This window comes from Tinamus guttatus, unplaced genomic scaffold (genome assembly GCF_059628265.1).
Source record: "Tinamus guttatus ecotype Peru unplaced genomic scaffold, ASM5962826v1 Tinamus_guttatus_pri_ptg000032l, whole genome shotgun sequence".
NCBI classification, from domain to species: domain Eukaryota; kingdom Metazoa; phylum Chordata; class Aves; order Tinamiformes; family Tinamidae; genus Tinamus; species Tinamus guttatus.
In genome coordinates, this window is record NW_028288566.1 from 499,476 (window position 1) to 519,199 (window position 19,724).

The following is a 19,724-nucleotide window of genomic DNA, read 5'->3' on the forward strand; positions in this document are numbered from 1 at the left end:
AAATGTTACTCTTCTCCCCAGTTCAACCCCATTTCCTATACCTTCACTGTAGGCTTTCTTTTATTTGCAGCAAAATGTCAAACTGAGCTCCTAAACATGAGTTCCCTAGATGGCAAGAGCCTTGAGGAAAAAATGTTATTGTTGCACATGGTTAATATGCTTGTAGGACTTGTCCTAGTTTTTGAAATGAAATTAAAGAAGAAAAAAAAAATCTACCAAACAAGAGCTCTAACTATTAAAAGGTAAATAAATCTCCAGTTGAGGTCCATTAATTTTCTTCACATTTACAAATATGAAGAGAAATACACTGATGGAAAGAGCTCTTTCAGTCTTCCCAGACTTGATTCAGCAGATGAACTTTATAAACCAAGCTTCAGTAAAAAAGTAGTTTGCTGCAGCACAGAAAGGAGTCACTATTCAAGCCAATCCCAATTCACTTCAGAGCTACACACTTGGTATGCTGAAAACCGCGGCAGTTTTTAAATTCACTTTTATTGAAAAATTGTTGATGAGCAAAATATATAACATTCTCTGTTACTCTCCACTCTGTGTACTTCCCCTGAGCATTGAGATACTCTTATCTTGTTTTCTTAGCTGTTCCTCCAGCATATTTATATTGTTAGTCTCACAATAGGTATCATTATGTCAATAAGCACAATTTAAACATTAATAGTTTGGTTATGGGCAAAAACTCAATTGATCGTATCACATGCTATGACAGGGGGAATATATATCATGGAATTGGCTTCATTACTCTTTGTTCTCAATTCTTTCCCAAAGTTGCTAGAGAAGGGGAGTAGCACAAATAAGACAATGGTAAAGCAAGAGGGAAAACTAATGAATATGGGAGCAGGGACTAGGAAGAGAGAAAGACACAGAAGAAGCTATGAAAGGGAGTGAATGGGAGAAAGATGAAAAATAAGACAGAACTGCAAGGAATTGAAAAGAAGTTAGTTGCTGGGGTGTCCTCTTCAGGGTCTGAGATAGGAACATCAGCAGATGCTCCTCACAAGGAATGAAAAATCAATGCAGGATACAGCTCCCTGCAGCCCAACATCTGACCACTGCGATTGAGAAGGTAAAACCTTCAGTAGTGGCAATGTTCCAGAAGCAAGGATGGGACAGGGAAGGTAAGGAATCTTTCCAAAACTAAGGTAGCCATTAGATAAGACTATACAGCGTTATTATTGTTCCTGTGCAATACCTAAGCCAATGATTTGGGAGCAATGCACACAGTGGTTGAGTGATAAATCCCATTTGTGGTCAGAGATTTCTATCTTCTTCTGGAGAAGAGTTTGCTACTACCTTCTGACATCCCATCTGCCTTCTGGGAAGAAAACTTTATGGCCACAGGGGATTACTGGTAATAGAGGAAAAAAGAAAACAGTAAAGAAAAGCATTGGTAAAACTATTCCTAGGTAAACACTAAATGCACTCATGATCTAAGATCAGACCAAGTAAGAAAATCTTTGGCGCAGTAAATGCTGGGCATACATTTCCTGTGCCAAACTGTAGGACCTGAACAAGTCCATAATACCACTGCATATTTTATCATAATCGTTAATCTTCACTGTGACTTCCTCCATGGAAAGCTCTCTGAGAACCAATGAAGCTACCTGCGGAGAGAGGTGATGCTTCCAACAATAGAGGATCATCAATCAGGCTCAGTATTTTTATTGCTTAAAGAACTTGCACTAGCTTTGCACTAGAGTCTTTCCCTTTACTTGCACTCTCCATGCTTTTATCGCTGCTGCTGCTCAGCTCAAACATAGTTGTGCTAATAGGTAAAAGTCATGTGGCAAATGGAAGGGGACGAGCTTGGTTTGATGATGACCAAAAATAGGAGAAAAGCCCTTGAGGAATCTACTGGCCCTGTCCTCCAAGGATGCTGACATATATTTTTAATTTTGTAGAAAAATGCATTTGACTACACTGTCCAAAAAGCTCCAACCACTGGTTATCACCCAAGATCCCAGAAATTTTCCAAAGAGGAGCCATGCTAATGCTGCTGTTCTGGAGAAGTGTTATTGTTAGCAATTGCATCCTCCTAACCGAAAACTGCCTGATTGAAAGAAGATGCCTGATGAAAGAAGTCATGATGGTGGCATTCTTGTCCTCCAGTCTTACCCTGCCATATAGTGTCAGTGCCTAGTCTGATTGTCATCAAAAAATGCTGGCATTCTTACAAAAGAAATTGAGCCCTTCCAGCCCTGACTTGTTCAAAAGATGTCTTGTAGGTCTTGTGAGTAATAGACCTACGCAAATAGATCTTGAAAAATGTATGGATTTTGCAGGAGCATAAATTCTGACTGAACAAGTGATGAATAAAGTGCAGAGTAACATCCTTGTATTTTAGGCAAAGAATATATAATCATTCAGTGGTGTTTGTGAAACATGTCAGACTCTGTCAGAAGGAAGGGTTATAAATAAATGTGAGGTAGATACTTAATAATGCTATTTCATATCCATGCAATAATGAACTTTAATTATTTCTCTGGATTTCTTTCTTCTTTTGTCGTAGCATATGAGTCAAACCCAGATGTGTAATGAAAGTCATTCTGTTTCTCTCATTCTCATTGCAGCATTTTTTCTTTAGAGGTGGTTGAGAGAGTTCTATGGATCACCTGCCAAATCTTTTTTTTTTTTTTTTTTTACCCAAAATTTAATTCCCCCATAGATGGCATGAGAGAATCACAGTGCAAGGAACTTTCATGATGGAAAAGATTTTACAAACAAGCACTCTTCTTGCATCTGCCTTATGATGAAGTTGAACTAACCTTTACTGTGCTCAGTGCAGTAATGTGCCAAGAGAAACCAGTTGTGATGGTATGTAAAAAACTTTATGCAGATATTTGCTTTCCCAATCTATGAAAGCTAATTTACAGCTTATCAGCAAACTTCTCAACAAATATTTGTGCCAGGGAACAGGTAGATTGATTTGTTTCCTAATGTGACACTGGGGACTAACAGAGGATATCAAAAGAAAAATTCAAAGCCATTTAATGTAATGATGTTGGATAAAAAGAAAGTCCTCTTGTGATATACCTCACTCGTTCACTCTTTACAACAGAGATCCTGGGAAAGCAATAGATAGTGCAACATACTCCTTTCACAAAATTCCTTTCCCTCAGTGCCTACCATAATTACATGATCTTTAAGCTTCAAGAACAGGAATTCCTAAGAGATGGACTCCTAAAGAGATATACTTTCAATATAATTCTCCCATCTTTCCTATTTTGTAAGTAGAATAAATGACAAAACACGTCTGCTCAAAGCAGCAAGATATGTTTCCTCAAATCCCCACACTGTAAAGACATAATGGCCCTGCTTCCCTTCTCTCATAGACAGAAACTTTCAAGCCCACTGAGGGTCCTCTCTCTTACCCAAGTTTAGCTGAGGGTAGAATGGACCTCTGGAAATCAAATTGCCCAGGTCCTCTGCTTAAAACTGAGTCAACAAGTTGCTTGGGATGCCATCAATCTGGGTTTTGAACACCTCTTTGAGCCTGTCTTTACCTTTTGTTGGCTGCTAATTTATATTCTACAATGTTTTCCAGACTCTTACAGCTGTGGGCAGGGGAAGCAATACAAAGCGTGTTTACTGCTGGTGAGGTGTGAGACAGAAGGGGAGATTCAGGAAGGCAGAATGGTGATTAAAAGGAGTTTGTGTGAGCTCCAGTCTCTACAGGGGGCCAGTGCCTGGAGGCTTGGAAGCAATAAGCAATGGTAGGAGAGAAACCAGGTTTTATTGTTTTTGTTGTGACCACTATGACCACACCCAAAACAAAATGCATTTCAAAATGAGCAGGATTAGTGGAGGGCATGAATACAAATGCTGCAAATGATGCACATTTGTAAAATAAGAAGTATCAGGGAGAAAACACATGAATTTAAAAAAAAAAGAAAAAATAAGAAAAAAATAAGTGCATTTAACCGACTTGAAGTTTTTGAAGGAAAAGTGGTTCCCTGTGGAAAGACACACCAACAAACAAACAAATACTAGTGGGGCCAAGCAGACGGCATTGATAGGTCAGTGCAAGACCTCCTCCTCCACCCCACCTCCTTGCAAATTTTATCTCAATCTCAATGACATTACTTGAGAACAGACATCTATGGCTCATCGAGCCTTCTCCTCCACCTGAACACTATAAAACAAGACTCCTGCATCCCGTGAGGAAGTTAATCGGATGCCAGCAGATGGCACTCCAGAGTGTCCCATTTTCATCCCATTTTCCCAGCAGGGTTCTCAGCATTCGCTGGAAAAGGGTCTTCTGCACGTGGCTCCTCAGCGGGGCTTTAATCATACTTGAATAAAGGGGTTATCGAAGCAGAGCGCACAACGGGGCCATCAAACTTCCCAGTCCTCAGCTTCAAGAAGAGGCCAGTATGTCATGCTGCACACAAAGCCAAATTCCCACTCCCTTCCCTTAAATCACCCAAACCATGATGAGCTGCTGGGCTGAAAGAGGGAGAAAACACCTTCCTTGCTCACCAGGAACCAGTGGTGCTTGGAAGGAGATGCTTTGATTACTTTTTGTTTGTTTGTTTGTTTGATTGATTTTTTGTTTGTTTTAGAGCAATCATCTGTGTTTCTAAGTGTGCCACTATTTATTCCTTTTTGCAGAACTACTCCTATACAGGGGGAAAAAAAGAAAGAAGGAAAAAAAAAAAAAGGAAAAAAGAAAATGAAAAGGAATAGAAATCCTTTCTAAAGCAAGGACTGACAGCTTCAGCAGCATCAAGTGGAATATTTAGCTTGGCAATACTAGGAGCCATCTCAATAACTTCATTTCACTCAGGGAGTCCAGGCTGAACAATGGCAGAAAACAATACTGAAGCTATTCATTTTAACCAAGGCAGGGATGTAAATCATAACAACAGAGCCAGAGCTTAAACACATTAGAAGTAAGATCTGCAGCTTTCACCCATGGAAAACCGGGTTTGTGAAAAAGAAAAAACTTTTTTTTTTTTTTTTCCCTCCAACCCATCACATGAATATGGAAAATGTTGGTGTATTTTTTTTCTATCATGGAAAATAATGCATGTGTGCATGATCTCTTCATGACCCATGCGGAAAAGCAAACCTTTCTTCGCTCGAACCATCCCAGCTCCTCTCAAGCCCTGGGGGAAGACGAGAGCTTGGTCCGAGCATGGAGATACAAGCAGTGAGACCAGGGAAATGCTCTCTTGTTCCAAACCTGTTTGACGCCAAATAAGAAACAGCGGCTGGAGAAATCTCTTAAAATCTAAAGAAATTGCAGGTCCGTTTCTGCTACACAGGCATCTTTGCCAAACAGAGAGAGAGTTATAAGGGAGAGCAACAGTCTGTGTTTATCTCTGCACATATTTATTTTATTTATTATGCCGACTATTGCTATCAGCTTAAAAATAACCGTTTGCAACACTATCTGCAGCACATCCCTTATTTCACAGATCCCAGCGTACCTCATGAAGGAACCAGGTATAAATCCCTTCTCTGGGATATGTCCAACTTTGTGGTGGAACTCCAAAGGTATTTGAGCAATATTCAGTCATCATAGTAGTTGAAGATAAAACTCTAACAAGCCAAAAAAAACGAAACAAAACAAAACAAAAAACACAGTGGCAACTTAATTGGGCAAATGATGCAAAACTGGGTTACCGTTTTTAGCTGGGCACCACAACTCGGTAACAGAACCGTGGGCAAATTATAAACCTAGCCTTGTATGCCCTGCATTACAGTAAATCAGGAATCACTGTGATCTACCATAAAGCTGGAGACATCAAGTATGTCCGGCTGTGCCAGGAGGACTTGGTATGTGCATCAGCTGGGGTAGCAAATGGCATGTCAAACATGATATACAGTACAACAGAGACAAGCACCAAAGAGGGTCAAATATCTTTGAGTTATATGATAGAAATAGCATCTATTATTGAAAACCTGAAAGTACATCAGATAGATAGAGCCTGGAAAGGTCACTTAAGATTGCTTTTATCATCACCCTAGTAACATAAGCATTAACCTGTTTTTAACTATTTTTTTTTCCAAAGGAAAATACCACTGACAATCACCTTTAATCATGTGATCAATGCAGTCATCAAAGAGGTTTAGAAGCATACAATTTCCTTCCTTTCAATAATCTATTTCCACGGGGTGGAGTTAAAATGTGTTAAATAAGGCTGCATTCACTTTAAACAAGGTGACACACTCAGTAAGATCTCCCATGTGTTTCTCCAGCTTCCACACAATTTTAGTCAGGCCTCCCGAGTTGGCCTGAAAGTACCCACCATTATTTGCAATATCCCTTAAATGCAGCAGCCGGAATGAGAAAGGAGTAGTGCAGCTATCCAGAGAGCTGCTATCACAAGCAACCAGAAAAAAATGTTTACAGAGCTGTCACCATCTACGGAGAAATAATAATGCCGGCATTTGCTGAATTGCATTATCCACGGGAGCCTCTGGACTCAGGATGTGTTCTCCCTGCTTTGCTGCAGAGAAGCAAAAAGGATCCCTTCCTCTGCCTTTATCCTCTGCTGGTAGGAAGAAAAATGAAAAACAAAAATTTGGTCCTGTCTCATTCACTCAAAAAAAAAAAAAAAGTGCAGTGGAACTTAGGACTTTCTTGTAGGTTTTTACATGTGTTGAAGTCCCAAGTTTTACTATTCATCTGAATGTTAATCCCAACATGCTCAGACACAAGGAATAGTGACCACACTTCACATTTTACATTGTTTTGCCCAACTTGCCAAGGATGGAGGATGCTTCTTCTTAAATACTGCTTTTACAAGACCATATGGCATTCTGACCCATCAGAGAAGGAGCTGAAGGTTTAGCAAGAGAAGTAGTATCTCCACAAACAGAGTTTCTCACAGGCATTTTTCTTGACAAGATTATGGGCATGCTAAGCATCTGCCAATTAAGCAAAATCAAGGATGATTATATTCAAATCCACTTATTAAACTACTGTATCAGAATATATTACCTTACTTCTAAACAGGAAGGAAGGGGAGGGAAGAAAAAAAAAAAACACCACCAACAAAAAAACAAAACCAGTTTGTCTTAGGAATACTGCTTTAATAACCAACTTCGAAACCAACCAGAACAAAGCAGAAAACCCACACATGAAGCCAAGAAAACAAAACAAAACAAAAAACCCAAAACAACAAACAAACAAACAAACACCTAGCTGACCCATTCAAATGCTTCTCTTTGACAGGACCATGAACAGAGGAGTGGGATAATTAAAACATGTCTTTAAATGGATACGCACTTATTTTTAAAAAAGTTGACATTATTGAAAGAACACATTTTTCCATAAAAGTCGCTATGTACTAAATGACCTTGAAAAGACGTAGCAGGATATATTATGGCCAAAGATAAGTCTTAATTACCTAAGATATAGCAGCCAGTCTGGAACATTAAGAACTGGGGTGATTGCTATGATAAGATGTTACAGTCAATAAGATGAATGAGTAAATAAAAAGCTCCACTTGTCAGGGAAAAATAAGCCTTATTTTGAGTGTGAGAAATTAAATTTTGCATTTCAGAAAAAAATGCACGCTGCAACCTCTCTAAAAAGATGAAGCTGGATTCAAACTGAGCTTTGGCCTTCTGGTGTGAAGAAGCCCTTCTGCATTTAAAAAGCCATTAGCGTGTTATCAGTCAAAATAACCTGTTGGCATTTGCTTAGCCTGCAAGTTCTTTGGGGCGGCAAAATCCGAAAGTTGTGTTCATATATCTACTGTGACACAGACCCTGTTTACGGGATCTACAGCTGCTACAAGAGCTGCCATAATGAGAGTAAAAATTGAAATCAAGGGGAGACCAAAAGTAACCAGAGCCATCACACACATACTTATACGCAGATTATGCCGATATTATTTCCAAGAGATTATTCATCCATAAAAACAAGGATTAGATCTTGTTGCCCCTAATGAGAATTATGTGCTATGCACATAAAAAGAACAACTCTGAAAATACAGGAAGAAAGAGAGAAATGATATTTCCTGCGAGAAGGAAGTCAATTTATTCATGCTTTCATTTAAAGCATGAATAAATTGATGCAGTCAGGAGAAAGAAACTCGTGTATGTAAATAGAGGTTTATTACCCATTTTTATGCTTCTAAGAAAACATCATTTCCTGACCCATGAAGGAAGGGTCAAGTAGGCTTATGGAATAAGAGACAAAGACATATATTTTGGCAACTGCCATGTTCCAGAGTACTAATTATATTTCCACCTTTCCGTCAAGACAGGAAATGAAGAGGGGTGCCATTACACTATGAGAATTACTGTAATTTTAATTTCTAAAAATTGCCAAGGAAGTTTCCTCTTCCCCAAAAAAAAAAAAAAAAAAGTAGAAGAAAAAAAAACTGACTAGACTTTTAGAGTAGTTTAAAATTCATTCCTGATCTAAAACATTCCTTTGCTTTCCCCTCTTACTTTGGAGAGATTCACAAGAACCAGTCACAAAACTGATGTGATAAGAAAGTCTACCTTCCTTCACCTTCCTCATTAACTGCAAGAGTAGAAAGCTAACTGTGGTCCCTGAAGATCCGGGAAGCATCAAGATAGCCTGAAGACATACAGTAAAGAGGGACAAACTGGATTTTCCATGTTAGGTGATTCAACAGGTTTGCGCCTTAAGAGGCCTTAGCTTTTCAAGTCATTCTGCTGTCACTTGAATTTCTTTAACTATGAGCATAACAACATATTCTTTAATGGCAAGGAGATGACATTAAATTCACAATGAATATAATAAAAACAGGATTCCTTATGTTCGAAGGGCTTATTAGCTATCATCTGATAATTATCTCCAGGCTACCATTTCTTTTAATATTATGGCAAGTTGATACTGTACTTTTACAAAATTATTGTATTTGATGATGGTCAATTCTTGCCCTAGAGGAGGTACCCAGCCTAAGGGCACAGTTTTGTCCAGGTGGCCAACTTTTCCTAGTGTAGACCACATGGTTCTAACCCAGCTCTTTCTCATTGCTACAGTGGCTGCGGAGAAGTGATGCCAGAAACACACCCTTCCCCAAACTGAATACTATGTGTGGGAGCAGGATGGCTTCCTTGCATCGAGATACATCCACATAGGGGAAAAAGTGCAGTATTTGATGCAATTCACCTTTAACAATGATCATCTAGATTAACAAAAATACACCTTGCAGTACAAACAGTAATTCACACCTGCAGAAGAGAACCTTTCTGTCTACACACAAATACATGCATGCAAACATATAGTTGATTAAGAACTTATATAACTTCAGGCTGAGAGGAAATTTTTGACCAATGCCTTCATTTTGCCTTTATGAATAAATAAATTCAATTAAAAATTACTCAGAGCAAAGCTGAAGTTTCACCTTTCAATAGTACCAGATAAAAATATCTGGTACTAGGGAATTAATTATATCCCATAACAAACATATTACAACCATGTTACCAAATACCTCACATCTTCTACCCACTAACAGGAGAGAAAAATTTAGGTACACACATATTGGAAAGCTACCACTCTTCAAATCTGCTATAATTAGCTGTAATAAATTAAAACATAAATAAAACAAAGTCCTGCATTCAAGTAGTGTTTGAATCAAGACTGTATGTGCACCAAAGCAAAGTATTTCACCATGCGGTCTCACACCACCAATAAATCAGGTGCCCTGAACATATGTAGTACTTCGCATTACTGTATAGGGTGTTAGCTTTAATGCCTTAATATATGTGCAGTGTGGTCCAGTTACGGTTGCTGGGGGAACTATAATTTTGAATATCCTGACCAATCTGCATCTGGAAAAAATAATAACAATAATAAAAGTTCAGAGGACAAAAAAAATCCACATTCCTCTAGCAAGAGTTTATATATTTCTCTCTTTTTATACTGGAAAGAGGAAGACAAGAAGACAAATGGTAGCTTGAAGTTGCTAGTGCACAGGAACCAGTTCAGATCCATTGGAAATGAAACAGGAATTAAAGCACATGTGTCCCCAGCCTGAGCCAGTGTCACTGAGAACCCCCTTATTTTTCATAATGCAGTGAAGCTGAACACTGGCACTTACTTGCAAGTGGAAGCTACAAGGAAGAAAAACATCTCTAGCTGAGCCAATTTAATCGAATCTCTTCTACCCTTGCCTGACCCAAACTGTTACTACTATAGCCTCCGAAAGACTAGGATTCTTGCTCATTTTAAGGCAGATGGTTTGCCTCTGACTTGTTCATTTTCCATCCTCCCTTTTCCATTCACCCTCACCACTAGTAGAATCCACAATTTAAGTACTTTTCCCCACATCTTGCTCCCTTTATCCCTTAGACCTCTTCATCCTCTCAGCACTTGTCAATGGCCACATTTGTGGCGTAGCCACAGCCATGCAACCATGCAGCCAGCCTGGCCACACCACCCTGAGCTGCTCCGATCTCTGCAATCCACTCCGCTGCCAAATCGATGTCTAAAAAAGCTGGTTAAAAATGCAAGGAGTAATATACATGTCGCAAAAAAAATCAAAACAAAACAAAATAAAACAACAGAAAAACAGATGCATAAAAGAACCCCCCACTTCCCTGAGCTCAACCATGAAAATAAATAAGCGTTTGACATCTGTGGGATGTGGCTAAGATTCAAGACCATTGGTGATTCATGACCACACAAATACCTACGTCCGAGGTTGATCGCCAGCTGGTGACTGAAAATAAACTGTAAAATTGCCATGAATGTCTAACCGAAAAGCAACATCTGTGCACCATCACTCTAAGGTGATGGTGCACTAAATGAGACCACTTGACAAGGTTAGAAGAATACATTAGCACTTTGGCTCACAAAGGCCTTAGGTTCATTGACCTAAAATTAACAAAGTGACAAGATCTGATGCAGAATCATAGCTGTTTGAAGCCCACCTAATATTAAAGCACTGATTCACTGATTTGCCCTAATTGTAGGCTCTTCTTTGAAATCATTCCACCTTTCCTTCCTAAGAAACATGAATGTGACAATGAAACATTTTTTTTCCTATACAAGTCAAAGAGGATTTCATTGAATCATAGAATCATTCAGGTTGGAAGGGGACCTCTAGAGATCATCTAGTCCAATCGCCCTGCACATGCAGGGTCACCTAGAGCACGTGGCACAGAATTGCGTCCGAGTGGGTTTTGAAGATCTCCAGAGAAGGAGATTACACAATCTCTCCTGGTAACCTATTCCTCGTTTAGTAAACCAGGTGGCATGAAGTGGAGGAATGAAGATTCATTGGGAAAGCAGAAAATCTGCTAACTGCCCTTCACAAGAAATTGCACTGTTATCATGAATAATTATGAAAATTAAGCAACAAGTTCTGTTTTCTTGACAGTATGATATCAGATGAAAATATTTAAAAGCTGTTTAGCATGTAAGGTTTAGAAGACTTACTTAATATGTGGTGGACTCATACTACAGCTAATTGGCCTTGTCATCAAATCTTTTATCAAAATCTGTGGAGATTTTGCATAAATGCACACTCATATACACTTATGTGCATATTTTAGATGTGTGTACACACATATGTATGTGTATGCATGGATATACCACCCTTATACTCTTAAACATGTTATATATGTACACAGACCCATGCTAATTAACCCTGTTTTATAAATATACATATATATAACCATGTAAGTACACACCTGTCTTTATATATGCATATAATGTATACCCAGATTACATATAGTATTTATTAATAAAGCTCCTAAAACAGGTAAAAAGAGAAAAATAACAACTCTTTTTTGCTCATGTATGTAATTGTTAACTACCATGTAACGTAGCTGAAGGATGTAGAACAGATGATTCCTCTTAAAACAGAGAACAGGCTTGATAAAAAACAAAAGAAAACCAAAAAAAACAACAAAAAGAAACAAACTCTCTCACTTCTTTTTAAGAATTTGCACTTAGAGTACAATTTCTCTTCAGCTCTGACTGTGGTGTCCCAGGAGGGGAGAAGACCAGGTTTTGGTGCATTCCCAAACATTGAAAACACTGGGAAATGCACATCAAGAAAAGCAGTTCCAGAGGAACAATGGAAAATGAAGAGAACAGGGTTTTTGTTTGTTTGTTTTCTTGTTTTCCTAGGTTATGCATCTTCCGCCACCAAAGGTGTCATGCACTATAATTTGAAGACACAACCACCCCATTGGCTTCCGCATGCAACATACTCTTCAACATTGCTAGCGCATTTTGATGACAGTGCTTTTTTAGTAACATAAAGACAAACATGGACTTACCTGTTTGCTACTTCTCTGCCCAGTAGGAAGCAAAGCTTTGGATTTCTCTGCTATTTTCTGCCAAAGGGAAAAAAATATATCACTGAGAAAACGGAGTCTAAATATTTAGGGAAAAAGTCATATAAGTCATGTGAAGCTATTTCTTCTGCTTTTTAAATAAAGGAATGTTTTAAAAGCTGTATCATTTGGAAGCAAAGAAATATAACCACATTTAAAAGTTTGGTTTTGAATGAATTAAAACTCTTCAAAGCTTCCTAAGTGACAAGGTTATCAAAATTGAAACATGCATTTAAAGAATGACAGCTAGGACGTGGATAAGTAGCAATTTAACACTCAGATTGGTTTCCTGACGCAACCGGGCATTCACAAAATGCAGTGGCTAATTTTGGCACTTCTGTACTGATGACAGTTTGAAAAAAAAAAAGAAAGAAAAAGCATAAAACATGTAAGATAGATTGTATAGGAGCTTAAAAAAGGTGTGCCTATGTGGGGGTGAGCGCTCTACCTGGAGCCTTCCAAATTCTCATTTAATGGAGAAAAACTCATTTAATTTAAGCCTCCACACTTGGGCTTTGGAACAGGACAGCCAAGAATTAAAATAAAAGATGACTCTATAGATAGCACAATGCTGTTATATAATATACATCCTGTTAAGTGTAATTCTTTACAGAAAGAATTTCCCCCAGCAAGCTTTAGGAAATCAAACAGAAGAGAATGGTGCTGATAAACTAGATAAAACTGTAAGTTGAATGTTGCCAGCCAAATTTCACTATATCTGTATAATCCCAGTGCATTCTTCCCATAGGTTGCACAGATGTGCCAAGCTGACTGGAGGAGCAACTGGAATCTGTCCATGTTTTGGTTGTTTTTTTTTTTATGGAGTATCTCGTCCTTGGTGACAACTCCAACCCATTAGATGAGCTTGGAAACCTTATGGCATTGGTCATGTACTATAGCAGAACCATAATGTGGGTTAAATGTTGAAGTTTAATTACAATGTTGGCTGTACATTTCTTGTGAATAGAAAATATGGGGTGCGCGGAAACTGTGCAACCAGCTCTCCATCTCTTTAGAAATTGGAGACACATCAAACCAACGTCATGGCCATGCCACAGGTACCTTTGAATGTCCACCAGAGCCACAGGCAGCAAATGCATTCTTCTTCATGCTTCTCCTGGATTATTCTTCAGTTGCATATCCCAATGTAATTATACATGGCTTGATAGTGATATAAGGAAAGAGGAGAAGACTACATATGGGAAGCTCTGTGGAGACAGTCCACAGTCCTGGGTTCTCCATTTCCTCCTGGTCAACACATTCCCAAATTGACACACTAAGGCATGAAAGCTCCTCACCTTCTGCACAGCCCCGTATCGCTGGATGGCATCGGACAGCTGGTTCTTCAACCTGTCCAGTTGAAGTCGCTCTTGCTGTATTGGAAAGATAAGGGTGAATAAGGCCATGCTGGCAGGTCTGTAGGGAAAAATCAATTAGTGGGTTCTGTTTGTCTGAGGCCCGGGGTAAGTGTCTTGGTAGGACACACCAGATAAACAAGTTGGGCAAAACTTGTATTAGAATTCAATTTCACTAGCATTACCAGGACACCACAAGGTTTTATTTGGCAAGGCAGCACAAGATGCTTTGCAATTTCATGCAAAAACTATTCCAAAAATCCCAAATTCCCAAGTATTCACTGGAATATTGAAATTGTGACTACAGTATGGTTTACTATCTAAGCTGACACTTTCCTTGGCAAGAATAGACAGGGAGACATGTTGCTGTCCTGGCCAATGCATGAAGGGGATCTCATTCCAATCCTGGTTCCTAAAGGTTTGTGAAATCCAAGTAAATATACATCTTACAGTCATCAAAAGAATAAAATTGCTACAGCATTACTTAATAAACATGAGGCTTTGACTACCAGCATTTAAAGCAGGGCATGATAACCATAGAAAATCCTCCTATCAAGAGTTACTTATTTAGTTGGTACCACAAGATGGAGTTCATCATTTCATCTCATGGTAACAGGTGGTTTACTGAATTACTGAATTCAAGAGTTTGAAGCCCTTTATGGATGTGGCTTGAGCAAGAATTGAACTGATCTATGTTCAATTCAAGCCATATTTAATGAGGATACTTTAAAATATCTACCAATTCCTGCAGGCCCTCTCTCTTGCAATAGTTCCCAAATAGAAAGGAGGAATTCTTTCCAGGACATGCTCCATTATAGACAGAAAATGTTTTATCATTTTTAAATATTATTTATTTTTAAATATTTATAACCAATAAGGCATAATTACTGCAGCAGTAGCCCCATCAATGCATGCAATAATGAACAGAGACTAAAAACAAAACAAAACAAAGGAAGTGTTATTATTATATTTTAGGTATAGTAATAAGCTTGTGTGGATGGATCCTCTACTTGCTAAATGAGGAGGCAGACGATTGATTCAAAGTTCAGCAGTTTCACATCTATCTTCTGAGCTTGTACCAAAGCTATTTAAAAGATCTTTAGTAAATGCATTTGGATAGGCCACCCTTCTACTGTTAATTATTGGAGGTGAGGAGTATTTCAATCCTAAATCAACATGAGACATCTGGACACATTTCATCACTGCTTCTGAACATGACACTATCATTTCCAGCGGGAGTATGGTAGTGGGGAAGTGAGGATAGGAAATGATCACAGAGGGTCCTCTTTCACCCCTCCTGGGAAACCTGTGGCCTCTGTTGCTTCCCTGAAATGCCTGTATACCAATGCGCGAAGCATGGGGAATAAGCAGGATGAACTGGAGATCTGTGTGCGGTCCCAGCGTCATGATCTCATCGGAATCACAGAGACGTGGTGGGATAGCTCGCACGACTGGAGCGCTGCCATGGAAGGCTATGTGCTCTTTAGGAAGGACAGGCTGGGAAGGCGAGGTGGTGGAGTTGCTCTTTATGTGAGAGAGCAACTGGAATGCATGGAGCTCAACCTGGGAGTCGAGGACGAGCGAGTTGAGAGCTTGTGGGTAAGGATTAGAGGGCAGGCTAATGTGGGAGACACTGTGGTGGGTGTCTGCTACCGGCCACCTGACCAAGACGAGGAGGTTGATGAGGCCTTCTATAGGCAGCTGGATGTTGCCTCACGGTCACAGGCCCTGGTTCTCATGGGGGACTTCAACTACCCCGACATCAACTGGGAGGACAACACAGCCAGGCATAAGCAGTCCTGGAGGTTCCTGCAGAGCGTCGACGATAACTTTTTGACGCAGGTTGTGGAGGAGCCGACGAGGAGAGGTGGGCTACTGGACCTGGTGCTATCAAATAGGGAGGGCCTAGTAGGAGATGTGAAGGTGGGGGGTAGCCTCGGCTGCAGTGACCATGAGTTGGTGGAGTTCAGGATTCAACGAGGAGGAGGAAGGGCTGTAAGTAGCCTTGCGACGATGGACTTCAGGAGGGCCAACTTTAGCCTCTTCAGAGACTTCCTCGGAAGAATCCCGTGGGCTAGTGCTCTAGAAGGCAGGGGGGCCCAAGAGAGCTGGTTAGTTTTCAAGCGGCACTTCCTCCATGCCCAGCAACAGTGCATCCCTGTGTGTAGGAAGGGAGGCAGAGGGGGCAGGCGACCTGCGTGGATGAGCAAGGAGCTTGTGGCAATGCTCAAGCAGAAGGCAGCGGTATACAGAATGTGGAAAAAAGGACAGGCCCCCTGGGAGAAATACAGGAACGTAGTCAGGGAGTGCAGAGATGCGACAAGGAAAGCTAAGGCACGTCTGGAAGGCAAGCTGGCAAGGGACGTTAAAAATAACAAAAAAAAATTCTTCAAATACATTAACAGCAAAAGGAAGATCAGGGAAAACGTGGGTCCGCTGGAGGACGGGATGGGCACCTTGGTTACAAATAACACAGAAAAAGCAGAGTTGCTCAATGCCTTCTTTGCTTCGGTGTTTACCAAGGGCAGCCCTTTAGAGCCCCAGGCCCTAGAGGCAAGAGAAGAAGCTGGTGGAGAGGAAGACTTGCCCTGGGTAGAGGAAGATTGGGTCAGAGAGCACCTAAGGAACCTCGATACCCACAAATCCATGGGCCCTGATGGGATGCACCCCAGAGTGCTGCGGGAGCTGGCAGATGCCATAGCTAAGCCGCTCTCCATCATCTTTGAAAGATCCTGGAGAACGGGGGAGGTGCCGGAAGACTGGAAGAAGGCCAATGTCACGCCAGTCTTCAAAAAAGGCAAGAAGGAGGACCCAGGCAACTACAGGCCAGTCAGCCTCACCTCCGTCCCCGGAAAAGTGATGGAACGGCTCATACTGGCTGTTGTCTCCAGGCACATGGAGGACAAGAAGGTGCTCAAGAGTAGTCAGCATGGATTCACCAAGGGAAAATCTTGCCTGACTAACCTGATAGCCTTCTATGATGAAATGACCGGCTGGATAGACGAGGGGAGAGCGGTGGATGTCGTCTATCTCGACTTCACCAAGGCTTTTGACACCGTCCCTCACAACATCCTCCTGGGCAAGCTCCGGAAGTGTGGGATAGATGAGTGGACAGTGAGATGGATTAGGAACTGGCTGGATGGCAGGGCCCAGAGAGTGGTGATCAGCGGTGCAGAGTCTAGTTGGAGGCCTGTGGCTAGTGGGGTCCCCCAGGGGTCAGTCCTTGGTCCAGTCCTGTTCAATTTATTCATCAATGACCTGGATGAAGGCACAGAGTGCTCCCTCAGCAAGTTTGCTGATGATACCAAACTGGGAGGAGTAGCCGATACCCCAGAGGGCTGTGCTGCCATCCAGAGGGACCTGGACAGACTGGACAACTGGGCGGTGAAAAACCTCATGCAATTCAACAAGGCCAAGTGCAAGGTCCTGCACCTGGGGAGGAATAACCCCAGACACCAGTACAGGCTGGGGACCGAGCTTGTGGAGAGCAGCTCTGCAGAGAAAGACCTGGGTGTCATGGTGGACGACAAGTTGACCATGAGGCAGCAGTGTGCCCTCGTGGCCAAGAAGGCCAATGGGATCCTGGGCTGCATTAAGAAGAGCATCTCTAGCAGGTCGAGGGAGGTGATCCTGCCCCTCTACTCAGCCCTGGTGAGGCCGCATCTGGAGTACTGTGTCCAGTTCTGGGCTCCACAGTACAAGAGGGATGTGGAGCTGCTGGAGAGAGTCCAGCGCAGGGCTACAAGGATGATCAGGGGCCTGGAACATCTGCCCTATGAGGAGAGGCTGAGTGAGCTGGGCCTGTTCAGCCTGGAGAAGAGAAGGCTGAGAGGGGATCTAATCAGTGTATATAAATACCTCAAGGGAGGGAGTGCAGAGGACGGGGATGGTCTCTTTTCAGTGGTGGCCACTGATAGGACTAGAGGAAATGGCCGGAAACTGAAACATCAAAAATTCCATAGGAACTTAAGGAAAAATTTCTTAACAGTGAGGGTGACAGAGCACTGGAACAGGCTGCCCAGAGAGGTTGTGGAGTCTCCTTCTCTGGAGATCTTCAAAACCCGCTTGGATGCAGTCCTGTGCCACGTGCTTTAGGTGTCCCTGCGTATGCAGGGGGGTTGGACTAGATGATCTCTAGAGGTCCCTTCCAACCCTAAGCATTCTATGATTCTATGATTCTATGATAACACAAACCAGCAAAACATCACAACTGAAAGGCACTGCTAAGCCAAAGTGAGTTCCATCATAATCACTGAAGGATCTCAGCTTAGTCATAGCCTCACAATGTCACTACTTTATGTCAAAATCATTTTTTGTTGCATTATTTCCACTAATGGCTCAGATCAAAATCTGCTTTCCATCTCTTTTCCAATCCTTGTCTTATTCCAATCAAGGAGATTTTTATCATGGGGTTCAATGCAAGCATAATCAGTTCCTTCACGTTACAACCAAATGGACATCTTGAATCACTGTGGTCTCAGAAGAAACATGCCAGTCAGCCCATATATAACTATCCAACATGCCACAAAATCACTGTTTTTAGATGAAGAGACCAAACTCAAACTGTGAAGTATGTCAGACCAGCACCTAGAGAACAGAAATTTTCTTGCAGCTCCCACTTCCCTGAACTCAGACTTCAAGTACGCAGGAGCTCAGAAGTCTATGTCTGCAGAGCTGAGAGGAAGTGAGCATTACTCTAAAAACCAAGGAAGCAAGCAAAACTCAGTGAATGTATGCTAAAGCAACTACTCCAAAAGGTTAAGTAATTTTAAAGCAATTCCAGCTGTTTCAGACAAACTCTTAAGAATAGAAGATGTATATTTATAAAAGCCTGGGATAAGCCTCTCTGATTTATAATAGTAGTATTCAAATATAGAAGAATATCCCAATTCTTACTGTTCTTCATCCAAATATTTAAAATCACTTTTATAATATGGCAAGTATCATTATTCCCATTCCACAGATAAGGGTCAATAAGCCAAGACTGCTTCCTTGGAGAAGTGATCTTATAGTCCAACACTCATTCCATAAAAAGCTGGGATCCAGATGGATCTCTCTCAGTCCTATGAGGTTAGTTTAAAAGGAAGTCCTAATATAACTATGTGTTATTTTAGTCTTCTAAATCAGTCCCCTCACACACTTGTGCCACACTGGTCAACTCACATCAGTAACTTCATCCTGAATACTATCACTTTGCCCAATTGAATCTCTTGCCTCCAATACTTCTAGCAGGACCTGAAGCTTCAAGTGAAGTCAGAGAAACTCTCACAGTATACCTTGCTGGTTGTGCATTACTGCTTGGAAAATAAGGGGAAAAAAAAACACTTTTTTTTTTCTTTTTTTTTTTCTGCCTGTGCACTCTGAGAAATACACCCCATATCAGATCAGAAAGAACTGACTATGGAGCTCTAAACTAATGGAAAGCTTTTCATGCTGTGAGAAATTTTATGGGAAGAAACTTTGGAATGTTACCCAGATCCCCAAGAGGGACTGACAGACCTAGCAGCCGATACCCACCAGAGTCGTTTATTCTATATAAGGAAGAAGGGTGACAGGCTTTATATCAAAATTTGTAGGTTTAATTATTTAAGCTGCACAGTTATAAAAGTTAAAGAAATAAAATCAGTTAAATTAATTGACCAGGGAGCAGAAAAAGTTATTATGTGATGCCAATAGAGAGCTGCAAGTTTATACCTCATATTACTATAATTGTTTGTGCACCCATTTCCTTCAGCTCTTAAATATATTCTCTTTAACTTAGCATTTTGTTCCTCCTCTTGACAGTAAAAGCAATTTTGCTGACAGTTCCCACCGGACACCACATGGGCTACAAGGGCTAATAACAACATCTGTGTGTGGCACTATAATTGGTTTTAACACGACCTTGCCCAATTATCCTTTGGACCCAACTTATGTCACAAAAAGCATTGGGGAAATAAGCACTAAAAAAAACAGATCTCCATGTCTTCACAAAGACAACCTCTGCTTCATTATGCTCTGATGTAATTCTACCACTTCTACACCCTCTGGCCATCAAAATTCACACAAGTATTTTTATGTCTTCATTCTTCCCTCTTGTTG

The 19,724-nt window shown here is 40.8% G+C and overlaps 1 protein-coding gene across 3 annotated transcripts in view; it reads right to left on the reverse strand.

Annotated features, from left to right (window-relative positions):
* The window catches only part of TSNARE1 (t-SNARE domain containing 1), a 418,229-nt gene that overhangs the window by 215,199 nt on the left and 183,306 nt on the right, over positions 1–19,724 (reverse strand). For all 3 annotated transcript variants that reach the window (XM_088531270.1, XM_088531278.1, XM_088531285.1), the window contains exons 6-7: positions 13,587–13,661; positions 12,232–12,288 (exon numbers count right to left, since the gene is read on the reverse strand). In XM_088531270.1, coding sequence (XP_088387396.1) covers positions 12,232–12,288; positions 13,587–13,661 — 132 coding nt within the window. The remainder of the gene's footprint in view (positions 1–12,231; positions 12,289–13,586; positions 13,662–19,724) is intronic.